Source organism: Hesperophylax consimilis, chromosome 7 (assembly GCF_061612785.1).
Source record: "Hesperophylax consimilis isolate HC1 chromosome 7, BYU_Hcon_1.0, whole genome shotgun sequence".
Classification (NCBI taxonomy): domain Eukaryota; kingdom Metazoa; phylum Arthropoda; class Insecta; order Trichoptera; family Limnephilidae; genus Hesperophylax; species Hesperophylax consimilis.
Window position 1 is genome coordinate 1,860,374 of NC_142842.1, and position 23,638 is coordinate 1,884,011.

Here is a 23,638-nt window from a genome sequence, read left to right on the forward strand (position 1 = left end):
GCCATAGTCATTAAATAATAGGACACAGGCTGTTATCATAGAATAAAGAATAACATAAGAAGTGCCTCGTGGGCATGTTTAGTGATCCAAATTTGGGCCTCTATTTCCGTACAAAACTGTGATTCCCATCATTATGAAATTCAATTGTAATGGCTATATACAATTTAAGGCAATTGACAGACCGCGTGTCAAATGGTCTATAACCAAAAGGTATAGACCATTTGACATTCAGTCAGTGAAAAATTACTTATTTCGTTTCGTAATCTTCAAACGCATTGCTTATCAAGTGTCGAAACTACTCGAGTATTCAATAAAAAAAAGGTACCTTTGTTGAAATACCGATGTACATGAAAGACTCGAATATAAATATAAAAAGAAGAATTGTATTGTGATTTGATAGTTATGTACATATAGTTGGGACCTTTAGAAAGAGATTGGCATGTAATATTCATACAAAAACATTGGATAATTTATTTTTTTCTGCCATTGATATGAAGCCAGTGCAAAAGGTAAAAATACCTTTCCCATCCTTAAGCAACAATCGACCGAACAGGTCGATTAACCTTTCCCGTCCGAAGTGTGTTAATAAGGAACGCCATTTAAAATGAATAAAAAGAAATGAAAAACCATTCCAATTTGCCGATTGAAATAATTTGTGTTACATACTGACAAAAAAGAAAGTATCACACAGTATGTAGTGATTTGGAGAAAAACTATGAATAAATTTGGATTGTGATTTGTCTCATAACCATACTTATCTCTGCAATTATTGATTCACCTTTTTGCGTAACCACATGTGTCCAGTTTTTGTTGTGATATCTTTTGATCGATGGGGATGAAATAAAAAACGTATTTTTTTATACAAATATTTTTTTGGCATATAAGTACAAAGATTATGTAGAGGCTATATGAAAAATAACAAACATTTATCAAATTAAGTTCAACTTTCAAGAAATCAATTTGAAAGTTATTTGACAAAAACAGGCGGGGGAAACTGCTAAATAGAAAGTTTATTCCACAGTAAAGGTTAAACTGTGTTCAGGTCAAAGGCTTTTACCATAGATTCTTACCGCATGCAGTTTGATGGCTAAGCAATGTTTCTTGTAGGAACAAAACATTTATGGGATTAGGTAAAATTATCAGTCAAAATGATAAACCATTGAAAACTTTTTTCATTTGACCATTTAGTTATAACCAAATACCCTTTAATATTAATAATACTCTGGCCGCCAGAATGTCAACATGTTGACGTTGATATTCCTTTCAATAATAATAAAAAAAATGTCCCAAAAAGTAGATTGTGTGTGCACAGTTTATGCTTGTAATAATTACAAACGACAAAAACACTCCCTAGTCATTTTTCAGGATGCCAAAAAAAGTTGACAGGTTAAATATTATATGAGTTTGTTAAGCATTTTATTTCCTAGCAAATAAAATGTTTTCGATTACGTAGATTATACCACGAAAAAAATATTATATCAATATATTTTTAATTATTAATTTCTCACAATTAAATAAGTATTTTATTACCTTTAAGACGCTTATTAGTTAATAGCCGCTTTAATATTTTTTTATGTAGAATCAAAAAAAGCAGTAAGGTTACCTAATTTTTTAATGTTTTTTCGATTTCTATAATTTATAGGTAAAATAAAGAATATATTTCACATAAAATCCATTAAAATGTATGAAAGAAAACCAAGGCGCACAACTCACGCCGCTAGGAGGTGCTAGTGTAGCGCGTTTCCATCAGAATGCATGGGAAATGTCAGAAGTTGGAGGTATTATTATTAATTAGGGTATTTGGTAAGAGAACATAATTATTTTTCCTTCCTCCTTAGGAAAATGATTTATTTTGTGATTCATAACAATTTTACATAAATACCACATTCTTGTGGTAGCATTTTAACAAATTCCAGAAAATGTTTTCTGAAAGCCATTATTACTTTCTTACAAAATTTCAAGCACATTTAAATGTGAATTTCACTGGAATGTTACAATACTTAAACGGCTGATATAAAATGGTGCAGTGTAATTCAATGTATAAATAATAGTCAAATATTCAGGTTCACCGATTCAAATCAGCTTAGAAAGATTTGCCAGTAGAAGTATTATTTAAAAACCAAATAATTGATTGTGTAAAAATAAAATTAACAACATAATATAATATAAAATGTATAAATAACAAAATCTAAGATTGGTAAATAAAAATATATACGCATGTAAATCCAACGAATAAGTCATTTGAAAAACCATACATGACAGTAAAAGCATTTCAACCATTGCAAAGCACTTTGTTCTTCATAAAAATGACTCATTATTTAATTTAATTAATTAACAGCACTACCCTAGCCCTAGTATAAATATAAAAGTTTGTGTAAAATAGTTGTTTAGACACAATAACAAGCCTTACTTGGTAATGGATTACAATTATGCAATATGATAATGAACGTATTATTTATTCTGTCTGCTGGAATTATTTTTATGATATGCATTCGTTAGACATGAAGCCAACAGCCAGTGCAGTGACTTTTTTAATCTGTCGTTGACGTTTTAATGAGACAAACTATGTATTTAATTAAAACTTTCCGACTGTTTTACACAAAGAAAGCTGTGAAGCGCAGTTTAAATATAGTTTAGGTTCAGTAACATTTTATCGTAATTAATTTTTGCGTTAGCATGCCTTGATTTGCTTCCTTCTTTAGCCGATGTTTTGGACAGTATTATACAGGGTCCATCATCATTGTGGAGAAATGTGTGTCTATGTATGTAGAAGTGATACCGTGTTACGGGCATCAATTAAGCTTATCTCTTTTGTCTCTACTAATGTCTCTACTAATTTTCTCTTTTGTCTCTATTAATGGGGTTTTTGCCCATTTCAATTGCCTGCGTAAGCATGCTCAATACGTTTTCGGTCATTCCAGGACTGTAAAATTCAATATAATATATAAAAATCCCAAACCAAAACCACATTGATTTAACTAATTATTATACTGAAATACTTCTAAGAGGCAACACGGTATCACTTCTGTACACATAAACACACTTCACCCCAATCTACAAATGTGCCACTGATAATGGTCACTGTAACACTGTCCAAAACGTTGGCTAAAGAAGGAGGAAGCACAACACCACATAATACCCCAAAAATTAATCACGATAATACTTTTGGCTGTGAATCTCAAATTATATCTACATAGTTATGCATTTTATTGATATAATCGATGAATTAGACTTGTGCGACTAAGAAAGGCAAGCCATTGTAATCTATTTTAACACAAGAATAGCAGTACATGTGATAATAAAATAGCCAATGTGACGATATTTAAAAAATGACTGAATTGTCAAAAAGCCCCTTCATATTTTGTGGTTCTGACGGCCGAACAACGATATTATGATCGATCGTATTGAAGGCTCGACTTGACTTCTATTCAGATTTTTAATACGGACATCTTTTCTGGTTTGTGGTTTAACCTTTCCACGATAACGAAAATTATGAGGAATTGTATCTCTATAATTAAACTTCCTTTAAGAACGAATTTAACACAAAGCTGTTAAAATGGAGTGGGTTATTCATGATGGAGATGTAACTTCCTTCAAGAACAAATTTAACACAAAGCTGTTAATATGGAGTGGGGTATTCATAACGGAGATGTATACATTATAGGATTTATTTTCATGTTCAAGTCAGGTAAGTCATGCATGGTAAATTTCGAAGTGAAATGGTCTGTTTTATGTAAATGATAAGGAGTTATCTTTATGAAGCCATAAAAACAATAGCAAAATTCATAATATACCGAATAAAGCCAATAAATAATCTTTAAAATCACTTTTTATGTACACACAAACACTTTTGTAACATTTCACATTTTCAATTAATACATAATTTTTATTCTCTTTTCTTTTTCATATCTTCTTATCCGCCTTACACGGAGGTAATAATATTATAATGTTAGATTATTAATAAACTAAATAACTTTATAACTAAGCCAATATTTGTTATATAAAATGCTATAAGTAATATCTATAAATAATACATTATACTTTTGCAAAATGTATTTCAAAACAAATGGCTTTTGCAAGTTTCATGGTACATACATACACTGTTGTTAAATTATTTCACACAAATCCAGTTAAATTTAATTGAATTGAAGATGAATTAATTAATTAAGGCAAACACATTCAGTATTGATTTTATTAAATGAAAATTCAAAGGCCAAATATGAAAGAAATAGAATTTTACGAAAGGTAACTCAACGTGTTCTTAGAATTACATTATCCATTAGTGTGAGAGAATCAGTCTAATTATAAACTTTTAATTAGTCTACAGTGAGTGAGAACTGCGATTATCGGCAAAGTAATCACTTTGGATCTTTCTATTAGATCCAAAGTGAATATCGGCAAGGTATTCAGTTTGGATCTTTCTAATAGATCCAAAGTGAATAATCGGCAATATATTATATAATATCGGCAAGGCATTCACTTTCGATCTTTTTAATGTTATCTTTTTAACCTTGCCTATATTCACTTTGGATATATTGGAAAGTTAAAGCTCTCAAAAGCATAGGTATTAATGACCCAACAGTTTGAAAAAACCTCACTCAGCTGAGGCAGTATTTTGGGAAAAATCAGCAGAAATCTCATTTTTGTTCGACTCGTTTTTATGTCCCGTGGTAAATTTAACATGCTAAAATAATGTACATTCAATTCTGCACATCAATCCACGATCTCATCATATATCTAATAAATAGTTATAAATCGTGGAGTATTTACGATAACTAAGTAACTCTGAAATCATCTTTTTCGAGTTACAAACAACCTGTTCCTTTATTTCCTCGCCCGTGTGGAATACATGGATAGAGAAATAAAGGTATGTTTTGTGTGTAACTCGTAAAGGCTGATTTCGGAGTTACCTAGTTGTAGTAATTACCCTGCGAAATGATAGCATAAAGTAATAAGGTAAATAAAAATGTCTATGTAAATACTAAGTATAAATATTTCAAAATAACAAATCATTATTTCAAGTCTGTGCTTAGTGAGATTTCTACAAATTAAACTAAAATTGTTTTAATTAAGTTTTAAAGTGTTTAAATTAAGCAAAAAAAAAAAATATTTATAATATTGGTAAACAAAAGAGTCTTGATTTTATTCCAATACAAAATAAATTTTAAATGATAAATATTGAAAAGATATAAAGGTAGCGAGGACAGTATATGGAATATGGCAACATTATTAAAAATAGGTACTGTGAATACGGTTAAATACATTAGGGTGGATTTGTGTCAAAATCATGGCATTGCATTGTGGTGAACGCCCAATACTCCGGCGGCTTAAATAAACAAGCAAGTCCTTCAAAATATTCATTATGTATAAAGTAATTTTCAATGTTTTTTTTTGTTGATATTTTTTTTATCAAATTATACAACAGATGAAAGACTTTTGTTATTAAGTATGATTTTATTTTTTCTAATTCTGAAGAAACATCGTACCGAAATAAAGTTTAATAAATGTATGTATTTCCAATATAGCAACCAACATACACTATAATAATTTGATACAATAAGTGATGGCTAAAATCAATGTAAGTATGCATTTATAAACAATCGATCCAAATTAATTTGAATGAATTTTGGAATATTTTTATGATGTTTGGAATTAATTGCTCAGATACGATGCAGATATTTGTGACCAAAAAAATAAAATTACCATATTTTTCACATTGCAAAAGTTTTTTTTTTACATAGAACAAAAATTGGAGTTGGTTAAAACAACGTGTTGCCAATGTTGTTTATTTTTATCAGAGAAACTAATTCAAAACACCATCCGATGGTAAAAAATGGAAACTTTTGATTGTGAATATGTATCAACTGAAACCCATCACTGAAAGGTATTGTTCATAATTTGCATGATACACCACCACTGAATAGATAATCCTTAGAAGTGTAATCTATACCGATTTGAAAGAAAAGGCTGTTGCCAATTTACACACGAACTTTTGACTTCTAGGTGATAGGCCAATGAAATTATTGATAAACGAAATTTGAAAATGTATGATCAATTTCATCAGAAATAAGATAGAATTCTTACTTCAGGCACACAAACACTTCTGCCAATTTATCTCTTCAGCGTACACTCCCAGATAAAAGACACAAGACACACGAGATCTCTGTCAAATCTGCAGAACAAGGGACAGATCACATTTTCAAACGGAATACAGACAATCCTAGTGGCTAAGTAAGGTATACGGTGAGGGGGAGGAGGGGGCAAATCAGAGGGCGAACATGCCGTCCTCGTCCTTCTTGGGTTGCCGGGGGCGTGCCTGCGGGGTGGTGGAGGGAGGGGTGCTCTCTGCGGCGGCCGCCCGCTCCGCCAGGAACTTGTCAAAGTCGCTGCTTGTCACACTCTCCACGGGCTCTAGTCCAGACGCCTACATAATTGAAATACATATTAGATTAGTAAGGAATTTATAAGGTTACGTGTGTGGTTTTGGAAATATCCAGAAAGACTGATAAAGAATACATTTGTAAAAAGGTGATCTGGTTTAGTGAAATAATCTAACAAATGTACTGTTATTGCATCTAGTTATGTGCACTTGAAGAAATGTAAAACCAAAAGATCTTACTGAAATTTCTACATAATATGAATGGGGTTTTTAAATATTTATTCCTGAATATATTTTTACAGAATATGGGGTTTTTAAAAATTTATTCCTGAATATATTTAAGTCTATTAACTCATTTTAACACTTAATTTAAAGGGGGTATATTCAAAAAGTTTTGTACAAGGAACTGAGAGGAAATTACCAATGTATGTACATATTATAATTAATTATTCAATACTATCGTGGGACAATTTACAATTAGCCAGATTTTATAATGATGGCATATAAATTAGTTACAAAACGAAATAAAATATTTTAGCTATTTACGTATCCAATTTAAAAACTATATTTTTATATCAGCCTTTGAAATATCTACAGCAACTGTTTGAAAAGTAAAATAAATAACGTTGCTAAATTTATTTAAAAATAATCATTTAAAATACAGCTGACAAAACAGACATCGTCACCGTTCGGTAAATATAAATAATAAATATAGCACTTTGTACGAGGCAAGCATAAATCATTTCTCAAAGAAAACATGCAGAAATATTGCGTCAATCATTTGTACAAAGAATTAGAAAGCAATTTTAGTTAATAAAGCCAACGGGGCAAAACAAGCAGTATGTTATTTTAGTAAAAAAAAATCTTCCACCCATCTTTTAAAATAAGACACAATGGTGACAGAATTTTTATTTATTTATTATTTCTACTCGCTTAATTTCGTTTATGGTTGACTAGATAAAATTATTTTTAGTACCTACTTACTTGAAGATTAATAAAAATAGATGGGTTAACTAACTTAATAAAGTATTTATGGTTAAAAAAATATAAATATTTGTATGTCAAGACGAAAGATAAAAGTTTAAAAAAATCATATTCTTTTAGTTTTACCTTCCATTATTTCATTATTCAGATGTGTTTTTAATATTAATTTTAATCACAAATAAAAACATTTTATAACATTATTTGAGTTAATTCATTATTCCCCTCATAGTAACATAATAAAGGATTCCAGACATGCATGCTTTATGTAAATAATGAAAAATAAACAAAACCATGAAATTAAATGTTTTAGTGCGTAAGATAGCGGTTAGTGTTTAGTTTGTACAATAACATATCAAATGCTAACAATTTCAGGAAAACAAATACATTACAATACATACATGATTATAGAATGCCTTCCAAGGGCGAAATTTACGTTACACAATGATTTTATATTAAATTTGGACAACTAAAGACAAAAAAAAAGCTCTTGCAAAAATAGAATCGCCTTACTGTTAAGACCTCATGGTATGAATAAATTTGGAAAAAAAATATCTATGGGATATACCCAAAACTTATTTTGAAAATTAAAAAAAAAAGATATTTTTCTCAAAATTACAAGGCCATAATTGCTTACAAGGTTATAAAATAAGATTTCAATACAAAAAAAATGAATCGATAAGTTGTTTTAGTTTTGATGTTCCCTCGTTTAGGATGTGTTTAGTTCACTGAATGATTCATGATTGAAATTAACATCACACTGACTTATGATTGAAAATGTGCTGAACACTATCATACAGGTTAGTCGAAAGTCTGTGTTTGGGGTTAGAATATGTACACAAGACTAAGGATGACCTCGATGGGTTAAATCATGGAACTGACCTCTTCGGCGCTCAACCACGCGGCTATTTCGTCAAAGTCCCTTTCACTATCGTCTACTACGGCCTGCAAATAAATTCACACAAAAAAAAATAACACCACAACATTTACGAGAAGCAATCATAATTGATTTATAAATATAATATATGTATATGGCAACACTCAACAGGTATAAACTGAAAACAAAATTATATTCAGTACTCTATGTTAATTAAGGGTTTGAGAAGAAAACAACAAAACATCCCGAACCCGGAGTCTAAAGGTACTGGTAAACGAGTATGATAAATTACCGTCTTGGCCGTCAAGCGACCTGCCGGGCAAGGTGTTAGCCGTCAATATTGCCGTAATGTATATGACAAATTCTAAAAAATTATTTATTATCCTTTTGAAATTATGACAGTTTCGGTAGAGGGTAGGTGGCGAACTGAGACGCTCATATGTAACAAAGCGAGAAGGAAGTAGATTTGGCCCGACATTATTGTTGTAATATCGGTAGCCAAGCATACTCGCGTAATATACGTCAACAAGAATAGGCAATACACGAAAATCTTGCCCGACAATACGGTAATCATGATGGCAATATCTTGCTCGTTTACCACAATCTTAAGTTCCGTTATCTTTCAACACGCGTTTCCGTGATCATTAATCAGATATTTTAAAAATTTCACATTATTTGAACATTCAAAATATTTGGTCACAGTAATGTATGATAAAAGATAGAGCATAGGTTCCCGGCTAACTGGTCGCAACCCAAATGGGGTTTGCAGCCCGAAACAACAAGAAGATTTTATAGCAATAATATCAATTTTTAATTAGAGTGGTCTTTAAGTTTGAATAGCATCACCATTTTTAATATTTACGAAAAGTTATGTCATGTTGTATGTAAGATATAGTGGTTGGACGAAGGAGAGAGTGTCAGGAGAATATTATATGACTATTAAGTGGATAGATGGATGGAGTCAATGGTCTCCCAGAAAGATACAGCTGATCAAGAAGCATGAATCTTAAGTTCAGTTTGTCAGTTAATACTGAGACCTCTGCATTATTGTCTTGGAAAGGAAGAACACATAGAAGAATTTAAAAAAAAAAACAGGGTGGAGTTGGGTGCAAAATATTGCGGGATGTTAAGGTGAGAATTACAAGCAAAAAGTTCATGTGAACATACGTAGTATCAAACAGAGACAATAAAAAGATTAAAATTTTTTAATTAGGTTCAGATAACTCAAAAGTTTTACTTTTCCATAATTATTTATAATCAATAAATTATTGGATAATGTATGAAAGAAAAACTTGAAATGAAAATGAAGTTCTACAAATTAATCCCTCAGGCTAATTTGTACAGTTTTGGAAACAAACAGCTATTACCCGTAGTCAATTTGTTCACTTTTGGTAACAGCTCATAAGGTCTCATATAAATCGTTAGTCTGTCATGGTTAGAAATATGATCTAAATGGTGTCAGAAAGAGAAAACACAGCACTTTATATTCAAATCTAGAATTTAACCACAGAAGAATTCAAATTTACGCCGTATGAAACCAAAGGATCCAACCGCAATTTGAGAAATGATATTTTTAAAATTTGTTTTTCATTATTTTTAAATGAAGTGACAAAAAATTTACATGGCAAATAATGTTTATAATACATGTATTTTTCATTATCAGTAAAATTAAGTGTTTAGACAGAAATACGTAAGGTGAGCCAATTTTAAAACATTTTTATGTTTGATTTCAAAATTTTAATAATTGAAAAAATTAACTGTTTATTTCTAATAATAAAATTTGAAATTGTTTTTCATCACCTTTCAAATACAGTTTTTAGTTTTTCATACATTTAGACATATCCTATATATTTGGATTTTAATGCAAAGCAGAAATACACACAAATTCTCCGACTTTCTGACAGCATCTTTAAGAAATATGATGGCCAATAATACGTCAGAGACATGAGGGGTTAGCTTGATAACAATAAAAAACTCAATAACTGTTGATATTTTATACTATGTTCACATGAACTGTTTTATTTGTAAAGGCCTATCATATATCATATAATATCAACGAAGTATGTATGAATAATGAGTTAATGATGAATGTAAGTAAGTCTAAAGTCATGGTGTTTGAAAGAGAGAGTACTAAAACAGTGTGCAATTTAATAGTGAATGAGGAATACTTGGAGCAGGTGGATGAGTTTGTATTTGGGAAGTATGTTTACGAGAGATGGGAAGGCTGACAGAGATATTGAAAGAAGGGTAAATGCAGGTAACTCCATTAATGGAGGGCTTAACGCGGTTGGCACCAGAGGCGGTTCCTTGGTACATGCATTTGTGCATTGCGCTGCTTGTCTTCAGTTTTCATATAACTTGCAACGATATCTGTGCCCCAGTCATCGATGTATGAAGTACGCTCCGGTCGTAATTCCTGTCTGGTCATTATTTGAGCTATCTTCTAGTACAAGACTCCCGTGCAAGACAAAGCAGTCCGTGCGCACCCCGGTATGCACAGAACCATGTTTTACCATACTACTGAATCAGCATTGGGCGGTATTGAGACAGCCCGACCTAGACGAAACGGTGACATGAGCGAGACAGATTACACTCTTAACGTCAAATCACCTAATAATAATTCATCCTAGGCCTTCGAAGCGCCTTGATGGCGAGTGAATTTTACAACACTTTGATCATGCGTAATCCAATGCGTTTGGAATACATTAGCTTAGAAATACTAATGTACAATGTTAGCGCTACAACATTCACTCATTGGAACTTGTGCGCGGTGAATTCAAATAGTTTCACTATATTTTCAACAATGAATTGCGTGTCCTTTACTCTCGAGATAATTTTGGGAATGGTGATGTAGCAGTATTATTTAATCAATTATTTTACAAATATAACTTAGTAGATAGAATGAATTGCAATAGATAAATAATTTGCTCCACCTAAATTACACATTTTTTTTTTTTTTTTTTTTTTTTGGAATTATTTTTTATTTTTAATAATAAGTTTACATGGTACATAATTCATTTTACATCTTGGGTTTTTTTACTACTCTTCCATTGAAAGCATTTGCTTGTGTATGGAAGGGGAGTGTACATAAATGTTGTTGTTAGTTAGTACTTAGATAATTCATTGTACATAAATGTATGTTTGCTGTAGTATTTTTTTTTGATAGTAGTGAAGGATAATATATTAATATAATAAATTTTAATAAAGAAAGAAAGTTATGGAAAACTAAGGATATTTGTGAGATTAATTAAGTGACAGTAGTTTTTTTTTCAGAATATTTTTAAAGTGTCTCTTGACAGAGAGCAGTATTTGGGTTTTATCATTAATGCTTCTGATTTCTTCTGGTAGACGATTGAAAAAAGTTCTTCCCTGGTAAGTATAATGATGTTGTGCAAAAGACGTATTTAGTTTTGGGCATAGAAAAACATGTCTAAGTCGCGTTCTGTTTTCATTTAAAAATTGATATTTATCTTTTTCTTTTATAATTTGGATTAATGAGTTTTTAATATATAGGTCTTTAAATGTAGGTACTTGAAATTCTTCAAACAGGCGTTCTGTTGGGTAGTCAAAGGATTTTTTTAATATAATTTTAATAATTGTTCTTTGTATAATTTCAATTGGAAGAAGGTTACATTTATACGCGGATCCCCAACTAATAATAGCGTATTGTAAAGTGGATTGAACTAAGGCATAGTAAATTAAATATAGATTTTTTATCGACAGAAAGTTTCTAATTCTTAAAAATATATATATTAATTTTCTAATTTTTTTTACTACTTGACATATTTGTTCCTTCCATTTCAGATTTTTATCAATAATTACTCCTAGATATTTAATTTCATTTGTTGTTTTTAGTACTGTACAGTTTGATTTGCAATAGTTTTGGCTGTGAATTTTAGTATTATTATGTATGAAAATGTTAAAATTTTTAGGAGTATCATTTGTATGGATTGCAAATGGAATTACAAATGTCTTTTCATTATTAAGTGACAGTAAATTGGTGTCGAAAAAATTCTTGAGCGTGTTGATGTCTTCTGTGGCCTTTAATTCTACTTTTTCCCAAGTCTTATCACTTATTATTAATACTGTATCATCGGCGTATGACGTGATTTGACCATGTAAAGGTTGAAAAAAAATATCGTTTACATATATAGTAAATAGAATTGGTCCAAGCACTGTACCTTGGGGGATTCCAAAGCTTGTAATCTCTTGATCACTTTTAACACGATTGATTTTTACCACTTGAGGACGGTTTTTTAAGTAGTCGGTGATCCATTTAATCACGTTGCCTTTTATGCCGATATTATTCAATTTTTTTAATAGCATCTCATGGGATATGCTATCGAATGCCTTTCTAAGGTCAATAAATATACCCGCACATTTTTTACCTTTATCTAATGATTCGTGAATGTATGAAGTTACGTTAGCAATAGCATCTTGTGTGCCGAGTGATTTTATAAAGCCAAACTGGTTTTTGTGTAATATTTTATTATTATCTAGAAAATTTACCAATTGTTTTTTTACTATTTTTTCAAAGATCTTTCCTATATTAGAAATTAGACATATTGGGCGATAGTTCGTTGCTTGATGTGGATCTCCAGATTTGTAAATAGGTGAGATTATTGTGGTTTTGTAGTTCATTGGAAAAATTCCATTTGTTAAACTTAAGTTTATTAAATGAGTGATAGGTTTTATTATGTGAGGTTTCATAGTTTTTAACATTTGTGTCGTAATAGAATCAAAACCGGGAGACGAACCTCCTTTCATATTTTCTATTATTTTCGAGATTTCACATTCTGTTGTTGTTTCAAACATTGAAAGTATATTATGTTTCTGTATATTTTTATTTTTATGGTTTTCTTGGTTTGAAGGCTTATGGATATTTTTCGCAAGATTTTTCCCAACATTTGCAAAGAAGGAATTAAGTATGTTTGCACATTGTTTAGGCTGTATATTGGCATCTATAATTTTTTTATCATGTTCAATGTACTTAATGTTTTGTGTTTTTTTTGTATTTTCTATGGCGAAATTAACAGTTTTCCACATTTGTTTATGGTTATTTTCTGAAGATAATATTTTATTTTTAAAATACTCTTCCTTACTTTTTTTAATATAAGATGTTAATTTATTTTTATATTTTTTATAGAAAATATATGCTTTTTCATCTTGGGGATTTTTTAAAGTTATTTTGTAAAGTTTTTCTTTATTTCTGATAGATATAATAAGCCCTTTGGTAATCCAAGGCTTTAAACATCTTAATTTTGATTTTATGTGTGTTGTTATCTCAGTTGTCGAATTTTTAATGTGTTGTGACATAATATTTTCGAAGTTAGTCGAACAAATTTCAGTATCATCACTGTTTAAAACATTATTCCAACTCTCCTTTTTTAATTTTTCAGAGAGAATAGTCATATCTATTGTTGATTTTTTGGTTATTAAATTATGTTTTTTATGTTTAATATTATTATTATACAGAAGTAAGCATGAGTGATGATCAGTTATGTTAGTTTTCCAAACAATTGATTTTATTTTGTGAAGATCTTTGATGTTTACATTTGTCCAAATGTGGTCTAAACAAGATGGAGTATGTTCTTTTATTTCCCTAGTATTTTTATTTATGCAAGATATAAAATTTTGTTCAGTCATACAATTGATGTATTCATTTTTGTTATTATTTTCTATTTTTTCATTAATATTAACGTTAAAATCTCCTACGACGAAGCAAAGTTTATTTTTTAATTTTAATAATATGTATTTGAGGTCATTAATAAATGTAATAATATTCGAGCCATGCGTTCTATAGATAGCTATTAGATGGTATATTGATTTGCCGAGTTTGAAATGTACTTCGATGCAGTTTACTAAGTGTATTGGATGTTCTATTATGTTAACAATACTAAATTTATTGCTTGCAAATATTATTATTCCCGAATTTTTATTGATGTCTAATTTGGTAGAAATATAGTTGTACTCAGGTAAGTGATAAGACGGTGACTCATCGTTTGTAAATGTTTCGGATAACACTATAAAGTCCGGTTTTTTAATTAAATTATTTATTTTTAGAATTAATTCATCTAAATTTTTTTGAGCGCTACGGATGTTTATGTGCATAATAATTATATCATTGATGTTTTTAGAAATAATTTTGTTACACGAATCGGTACATATACATTCATATTCTTGAATTTTAATATTTAACTCTAATTCGTTATTTGAGAAATCATCCATTTAATGCATTTTCGGTTGTATTTTACAAAATTATTTATGAGATTTTTATTCAATGTCGTAGTTAATTCTTTCTTTGGCTAATTTAAGCATGTAAGATCGGAACTTACATGTTTCGCTGTTTGTTCGGTGGTCTACTTCATTCATTTTACTGTTCAAGGAGTTTATTTCTTTCTTCTTGTTAGCTGAGTTGCAGTTAGCGCATTTGGGTGGCAGTTCCAGGGATTTACACTCGGAGATGGGATGATCTTCTGAACAGTGCTTGCATGTTGGTTTATTCATTCTATTGTAGCATTTTTGTGCTGTGTGTCCAAATCTTTGACAGTGGAAACATTGGGTAAGAGGACTGCAGTCTTCTACATAGATTCTCATGAATCCTAGATGAATTTTTTTTTTATTAATAAGATGTAGTCTCATTTCGGGATTTGTTTGTAGTATTAAGTTTTTGTTGTTAGTTTTTTTGTTTGTAATGATGGCCTTAACTTGTAATATTTCTTTGTCTTGGTATTTTTCACATATCATTTTGATGTCGTTGTTTTGTTCAATGATGTCTTCTAAGAATTCTTTTTCGGTATAGTCTTTGTCAAGACCTTTGAATATTACGCATGGATCCGTTTTCAGAAGTACCTCCGCTATTATGGTTTTGTCGACTTCATTTATCTTATCTTTAAATTTTTTTGCGTCTTCTTTTTCTGGGCATGTTATTATAAGGTTTTTTTTTGTTTTTTTAATTTCGCATACTCGAATTCCCAACTGTGAAATTTTAATCTTTTGTATTTTCTCTTTTATTTTTTCAGTGTCTTCTTCTTTTAAGCTTTTAATTATTATAGGAAATCGTTTTTCTTGCGTTTGTGATATTAAGTTTTTTACTGCAGAAGAGTATGAAAATGGGTATTTTTGTGCTTGGTTTTTTTCTTGAATATCACACTTTTCTTGTAATTTAGCTAATTCTATTGCCATGTGCGATATCATTTCCATGATGTTATTTATTTCTTTCATCATTTTTGATTTGGTTTCTTTGGTAAGTTTATTTTCTTCTATGATTGTATGTAGGTCACTTATGTTTTGTTTCGCCTTTGTTATGAAGGCATGCGGATCAACCGCTTCCTCCATTTTTCCAGGTTAAAAATATATTTTCCGTAAATTTATGTATTTATATAATTTGTCTTGGATTGAAGGTGTTATTTTATTTATTTACCGCTTACGGCGCTCACTCGCGTCCAACACCGTTGGAGGTTTGGGCGACACTGAAAATTTCAAAAGTAATGTGCACTGCTGGCAATTTCAGTAACGGGCCGCCTCTGGTTGGCGCTAACAAATAATTGTCCAAAGAAGTGAAGCTAACAGTCTGTAATGGAGTGCTGGTACCTACCCTGATGTATGGCAGTGAGGCATGGAACTGGCAGAGGAAGGAAAAAACTAGACTGAACGCTATAGAAATGAGATCCCCGAGGCGTATGTGTGGTAAAACAATGTATAAGAAATGTGGAGATCCACAAAGAATGCAAGGCTGATGTAAGCGTAATGAGTAAGATTAAGAAAGACGCCCGAGGAAGACACGGCACGATCAAGAGAATCAAATACTTGAGTCTGGCCATGTCAAGGGTCAGAATAATAGAAGAGTATGGATGAATGTGAATGAGGTAAGTAGTGTGTGCCAAGACCGAGTTGTTTGGCAGTCCGTCCTCTCTGCCTACCCTTGTGGGAAACGGCGTGATGGTTAGTTAGTTAGTTATCATATATTTGGGAGCAAGCATCAGACACCCTGTGAGGAAAAAAAACAAAATTATGATGTTTCATAATCTTTTAAGTTTCTACAATAATAAAAATACATTTAATAAAGTCACGAATCCTAGAAACCTGTAAAGGGGAAAAAAAAAATCAGTCTACGCTGTGAAAGATTGTTCAGAAGAAAACCTGTGAAACCAAAAGCTTAATAAAAAATCAACAAATACTCATCACAAATAAAAACCAAGTCATCGTAAAAGCAGTTAAATTGTGGCTTCCACTATTAGAATAAATTAAACAAATACTTTGTATCAAACTGGTCCCTGTAAAAACCAATCCAATTTTTTAAGCATGAATTAAAAATTTCTTTAAGTATTTATGTATTAATATTTTTTTTTTACAAATACATAGAATTATTATTTAAATCAAATACAATTTATAGCAAAAGAGTATTAGAAATGGTGACCGGGTATGTCATCAAAATGACAATTCAACACACCTCCAAAAAGTGATATAAAGTGATGAAACAAAAATTAGGTTAAATAGGTTACATAATAACTATTAAACCTAGTTTTTGTTATCATTAAATAAAAACAGTGGTTTCAAAGTAATGGTTTAATTTAATCTTAAAATTTGATCCCAAAACATTTAAATAAAATGGACACCAACATGACGACAGCCAATGAAAGAACATTTGAAGCGTACAACAAAATGGAGGCATTCCAGACAATACTAATAAATTTATGGCTGATAAATTAAAAATGTGAATTGAGTGAATTAAAATGTCAGTTTACTTGTGGTTGGCCGGCGGTGGGCCGAGATTGGGCGAGCGCTGCTAAACCTAAGTTCGCTTGGCCGTGATCCGTGTTGTCTACGTAACTACTCCTGGAAAGAGAACCAAATCACCTCATTTGTATTAAGAACACTGTAAAGCAACTGAAGCCTACCACTTATAAATCCTGCAAACAAATTCTAATGTAAGAATAAAATTGGTTAATAGAATTACATACATTTTAAAACATTCATTTCATTAAAAGTTATCTTCGATAAAGGGAAAATTAGACCTTAAAACTAGGAAATTGGTCTACAACACCACTGCAGTATCTCACCTGAATTACTGAACAAGAGTAATTTTTCTGAGCAATAAGACACAACTTAAAAGAATGGAAATAATTCAGAACAGAGGAATGAGGTCTATATATTGTGCTGTAGCAGATATACAGTAGAACCTCGTTAATTCGAAATCCACGGGACATCGAAAATCAAATTTCGAATTAACGAATTCCCACGTAATTCGAAATTTTATGAAAAAAAAATACGCCGAAAATCGTTTTTCTCGGCCGCCTCTTCAAATCCGGGTGGTATTTTAGTTGTAAATTCGTATTAATACCAATTATTTCTTTATTTTCGCGGCCGATTACTGTAGCGGCGGGCCCTTTAAATTCAGATATTCGCAATAAATTCGTAAAAATGCTATATATTTACGCGTAAATCGAGATTTCGCTGCCGATTTCGGTCGCGGCCTACCCTTTAAATTGAGGTATTCGTAAAAATACGATATATTTCCGCGTAAATCAAGGTTTCGCGGTAATTTTCCCTCACGGCCGGCCCTTTATTTCAAATATATGAATTTAAATTCGTAAAAATACGATATACTTCCGCGTAAATCGAGATTTCGCGGTAATTTTGCGTCGCGGCCGGCCCTTTATTTCAAATATATGAATTTAAATTCGTATAAATACGATATATTTCCGCGTAAAACGAGAATTCGCGGCCGTATTCCGTCGCAGCCGGCTCTTTAAATTCAGATATTTGAAATAAATTCCAAAAAATACGATATATTTCCGTCGCGCCGTATTTTTTAACTCGGATATTCGAAGTAAATTTAGTAAAAATACGATATATTTCCCCGTAAATTGAAATTTCGCGTCCGATTTCCGTCGCGGCGGGCCCTTTAAAATTCAGATATTCAAAATAAATTCGTAAAAATACGATATATTTACGCGTAAATCGAGATTTCGCGGCCGATTTCCGTCGCGGCCTACCCTTTAAATTGAGATATTCGTAAAAATACGATATATTTCCGCATAAATCGAGATTTCGCTGCCGATTTCCGTCGCAGCGGGCCATTTAAATTCAAATATTCGAAATAAATTCGTAAATATACGATACATTTACGCGTAAATCGAAATTTCGCAGCCAAGTTTCGTCGCGGCTGACCCTTTAAATTCAGATATTTGGTGTAAACTCGTAAAACTACGACATATTTCCGCGTAAAACGTATTTTCTCGGCACTCCAAACTCAGATATTCGAAATAAATTTGAAAAAGTACGACATTCCAGTGTAAATCGATTCAGATTTACAAAATAAAAATACTAATTAGGTATAATCACGTAAAAATACATTTTTCGGCGTTTTTCCGCCACGGCTGACTTTTAGATTCAGATTTACGAAATATTATGATTTATTTTCGCAAAAATCAAATTTTTTCGAATTATACGAACAAATTTTCGTGCGCGGACAAAAATAAATTTCGAATTACGAACTAACGAATTTCGAGTTTAAAAAAATTTTGTAAGAAAAAAATTTTCTGCGGAAATTTTTTTGGTGAAAATTTCGAATTACGCGTTTTTTCGAATTATCGGGGTTCGAATTAACGGGGTTCTACTGTACTAGGATAAAAACAGTACAACGCCAACTCAATCTTCTAAGTGTGTGGCAACTTTTAGTCTATAACACCTTAGTATTTTTTACATACAAGTTTTTTAAAAAAAGTTACCAGATTACGTGTTAAAAAGTGTTAGTATCAAAGGTACAGTCCATGGTTATCCCATGAGAAGCTGCAACGATTTCAGGCTTCTTAAAACAAATTTATCGGCAACACAAAACAATATTTATTATAAAGGTTTTAACCTCTCAGAAAAGGACTTTTATTTACTTTGTGTTCCTTTGCGAACTGTCAAAACGCGAAAATTTTTGTGTTATTCACGAGTTTTGTTAAAAGCTTCATAACTCACGTTTTTTAGCCTCATTCTAAAAAATGTTTTGGAAAGATTATGAAATTCACTATCGTATTGTTTTGTTATACGTAAATATTTGCGTGTCTAAATATACATTTTCTCAAAACGTCAAAAATATGTAAAAATCGCTGACCATTATTTCAAAGCTGTGAAAAATGTACTTTTTTCTGAGTATCATAAAGAAATAACACTTTATATATTGAAGAAATATAATTAAAAACTATTAGTCACCTCAAAATATTAACCGTCCAAACTAAAATATTTTTAATAAATTATTTAAAAACGCAATAAATTATGAACGAACAAGATGACAGATTCAATCGACTCAGATAATACACCTCTACATTCCATAGATATTCTTGAATGCAGACGCGTAGCGTTATTCATTATCGATACTCTGTTTTTTAAATCATGGCAATCCGTATACTAGTGATGGAAATAAATCGATTTTTGTAAAATCTCGCGCGTTTACGTGAAAAGACGTACTAATGTCTTGACCGCTATTATCATATTTACGTCTTTTGACGTTCTAATGTTCCGAGTGGTTAAAATGTTCAATAAACTCCCAGTAAATGAATGTTATGGAAGCTAAAAGTCTTGCTTTTCGTGTGTTATATGTCGCAATGTTGTGAAATCCAAATATTAGTTCGTAGCTAACGGAATATTATTATAGTGGTTTTAGAATAGGTATATATGTACTAGATATAAAATTTTATAACTAAATAAAATATACTATAAAAAAAGAATGGACATTTGATGCAAGAATAAAATTAGTTCCTAGGATTGACACTTGGTGCAAGAATAAAATTAGTTCCTAGGATTGTCACTTGAAGTAAAAATTAAATTAGTTCTAATGATTGCCACTCGGTATAAAAACCAAAATTTTGTCGACTAAAGTAATTATTGAATTCTGTAAAAATAATAATAAGTAACATTTTTTTCATTCATTTGATATTTTTTTAACCACAAACCTACCCATTTTTAGTGGATTCATAGGTGAGATTTCTAGACTGGGCAAACATGTCAAACTCATCCTTATCAGATTTGGTAGTAGGCTTTATTGGCTGGAGTTCACCGATACCTACAAACAAAAAACATAAAAATATTAACTAAACAGCGAGAGAAACGCGAGATATGGTGAAAATAATGTTAAAAAAAGGGTAGAAATTTAAATAAATATATATTGTCACTCACTTAAGGCGGCCATGTTGAGTGGAGGTTGATCACTGAGAAGATCTATGAGAGAATCATCACTGGGTTTAGCCACTGAAAACAAAAATAAATGTGTTTATAAATCAAATAAAAAAGTGATAAATCTGGTAAGGAATAGTAAAGACAGAGAAACTGCTTTGGATCGAGGTATAAAGTTTTGGATAAAGCTTTTTCCTTTAACTTAACCAAAAGATGTCACTAATGTTCGTCTCATCGAATATTCCAGATATTGTTTTGTACCGTGAAGTCTGCATGTAGACGTTATTTTTAATTGTTTTCTAAAGTTTGAGCATTGTTTACATGTTAAAAATAGCATTTTTTAATGTCAGTGACTAGTCTAGTAGACCATATAATAGATACATAAAGTACAAGTTAGGTCAATTTTGGTAACTAACATACAGAATTTTTATAAATCGGTAGATTTTTGTAAATTTATAAAACTTAAAATTATAGGTGGATTCATTCATTGGCTTTAAACCACGGCAAGCAGCTTATATATTTCCGCATTAATATTCGAAAGTATGAATTTTTTGGTGAGGTTCTCCCAAATAATAGATTCAAACACAGGAGAAAAGAGAAAGCCTTTGGAGATAAAAGTTGTTAAAAATAAAAATAAATATGCTGACAATATTTTAATTCCTTTTGCTATCTTCATTATAAGCAGATATAGAAAACGCGATGCTGGGGTGATTTTGTGAATCAATATGGTTCTTGATAATAAAAACTCCTTTACAACAAATCACCCGTCTTTTAGTTGGACTAAAATCTCTTACAATCAGGAAGGAGTGTGTAGGACGGCCTGGAAGCCAACATTCTCTACATTATATTCTCAAAATCTCTGTTTTTTGAAACCTCACGGCTCCCCATACCTCGGTACCCATGGAGAGGCAATCCTAACTGTGTGTCCAGGGGTAGTGTGCTAACTTCGGGGGGTGATTATAAGTGATAGTACAAGTAAAAAAGATAAAATAACTTTTTTCGAAAACCTAAGGATTTAAGGTAGTTCCCGGACACCCTGTATACTACCGACATAATTGTCGGATAACCTGTAACCTCTATGATTTATGATCTTTTTACACTAGAGCCATCTAAGTCTCATAGCACGAACTATCGCAGGCGGGAACTCAAGTTTGTACCACCCAACTAAACTAACCAGTATTTTGAGGAATACAAAATTAATTTGAGGTATGTTTTCAGTCTTGATGAATCAATTTTCTGGATGACTGGTCAACTTAGACTAACTGTTAAGCTACTGTGGCTCTACCTTGCGCAGGTGGCGCTCCGATGGCAGCGGCTAGCACGGCAGAAGGTGTGGCGGCGCGATTCTTGGAGAAACGCTGGTGACGCAGCATGAGGGAGTTGAGCTCGTCGTTGACGCGTAGCAGCTCGCCCGTCAGGTTGTCGTCGGAGATCTTGCCAATCAGCTCCACCAGGCGCGCCTGCATGGCTTGCAGGGTGGCGTGCAGCTCCTGAAAATTCAGAGTCGTTTCATATAACAGGAGAGGGTATTTTTTACAAAAATTCACTCGCATGTATATAGGTAAGTACCTAATTTTTATTTTTATTTATTTATTTATTCATTTAAATTTACACACAGTACAATATGATACAAGATATAATTAAAATATTTTGTGATTATCGATATTGTACCTTATCAAGTCGAAATTATTGGTTCCTAACTAGGCAAATTGCCCGTTCCAAGAAACCAAAAAATATGTGAAAGTAAGTGTGTGATTTGTCTATGTCTATAATATATCTCATTAATGTTTTAATTTGTGATGTTTAATCGTTACAATCTTATGTTAGAGTAGAACTTGAGCTGTTGTGTATGTTTCAATTTTGTATGAGCAATAATTAGAATAATGGAAGATATATATAGTGTGTGATTAGTCTATGTCTATTTATTACGTGACGTTTTTTAACATTTTTTCACATTCTCCTCTGCCCAGTCCAATCAACCATTTTGTTATTATTGGGCCTATGTATGAAATATTACAAGTTTTTATGTTTAATTCAGGGGGGATTTTGCTGTACAATTTAGGTCTCAAGTATGTGTGTGTCTTTTGGTACTTTGCCGTATTGCTCGTTGGGATCATAAGGTCATTTCTGGTGTGGCTTCTTGTGATGTGTTTATGGTCAATTTTATTAATATTGTCTACATTTTTATGTACATGGATAATAACTTTTTTTTTATAGTTTTGACGAACATCAAGTACATTAAATTGTTTAAAGAGCTCATCGCTAGAGAACCTATATGGTTTGCGCATTATGACTTTAATTATTGATTTCTGGGCCTTCATAAGCGGATCTAGAATTGATCTTCCTGATGCTCCCCAGCCAATGCAACCATACATTAAGAGGGGGTTGCACAGTCCGAAATATATTTTTCTTAGATCTACTTGTCTAATTATGTTTCGCACTGCAAAGAAAATATGAGTACGTTTTCTTACCCTAGTTGTAAGATTGTCAATGTGATAATTCCACTTAAGATGATTATCTATTATAACACCTAGGTACTTGATGTTTTTCACACATTCAAGATCTTCACAATTGCAGTTAGGTTCAGTATTATAGGAGTTACAGTCATGATTATGTGTTTTTATTGTGTGTGTTGTACTAGGTTGTCCCTTTATGGTTGAGCTGAATCTCATGTATTTGGTTTTAGAAGTGTTCAGTGTTAGTAGATTTTTGTTGAGCCATTGTTTTATCACATTAATTCCACTTTCAGCAAGTTTGTGTGTGTCAGTCCAGTCATCTCCTTCAAAGATAGCTACCGTATCGTCTGCGAATGTAATAATTTTACCACCGATCGGTAGCTCGCACAACTCATTGATATAGATTATAAATAAAAGGGGTCCCAATGTGCTTCCTTGTGGTACATCAAAGTTAGTGCCTAGTGAGTTACTCAAAGTTTTACCAGTTTTGAGTTGCTGGCTTCTACCTGCTAGGTAACTCTTTAGCCATTCGTATGGCATACCTACAATTCCAATATTTTGTAGGCTTTTGAGGAGTATTTTGTGAGAAATTGTGTCAAAAGCCTTGGCTGGGTCTAAGAATATTGCGATGTTTTTCTTTCCACGATCTATATTATTAGAAATATGTTCTGTGAGTTGTGCTATGGCGTCGTCCGTACCTCTCCCCGATCGAAAGCCGAACTGATTTTTGCTTAAAAGTTTTCTGTTCTCTATGTAATTACTTAATCTATTTTTAAAGAT

The 23,638-nt window shown here is 31.6% G+C and overlaps 1 protein-coding gene across 2 annotated transcripts in view; it reads right to left on the bottom strand.

The window, feature by feature from the left end:
- Window positions 1-2,027: 2,027 nt before the first annotated feature.
- LOC149422130 (TOM1-like protein 2) overlaps window positions 2,028-23,638 on the bottom strand; it is a 43,232-nt gene continuing 21,621 nt past the window's right edge. Inside the window, exons 7-12 of one of the 2 annotated variants that reach the window (XM_089633106.1) lie at window positions 21,688-21,892; window positions 20,406-20,477; window positions 20,187-20,292; window positions 16,985-17,075; window positions 8,243-8,305; window positions 2,028-6,424 (exon numbers count right to left, since the gene is read on the bottom strand). In XM_089633106.1, coding sequence (XP_089489232.1) covers window positions 6,266-6,424; window positions 8,243-8,305; window positions 16,985-17,075; window positions 20,187-20,292; window positions 20,406-20,477; window positions 21,688-21,892 — 696 coding nt within the window. In that variant the 3' untranslated portion in view covers window positions 2,028-6,265. The remainder of the gene's footprint in view (window positions 6,425-8,242; window positions 8,306-16,984; window positions 17,076-20,186; window positions 20,293-20,405; window positions 20,478-21,687; window positions 21,893-23,638) is intronic. The other variant, XM_089633107.1, reaches the window with a different exon arrangement.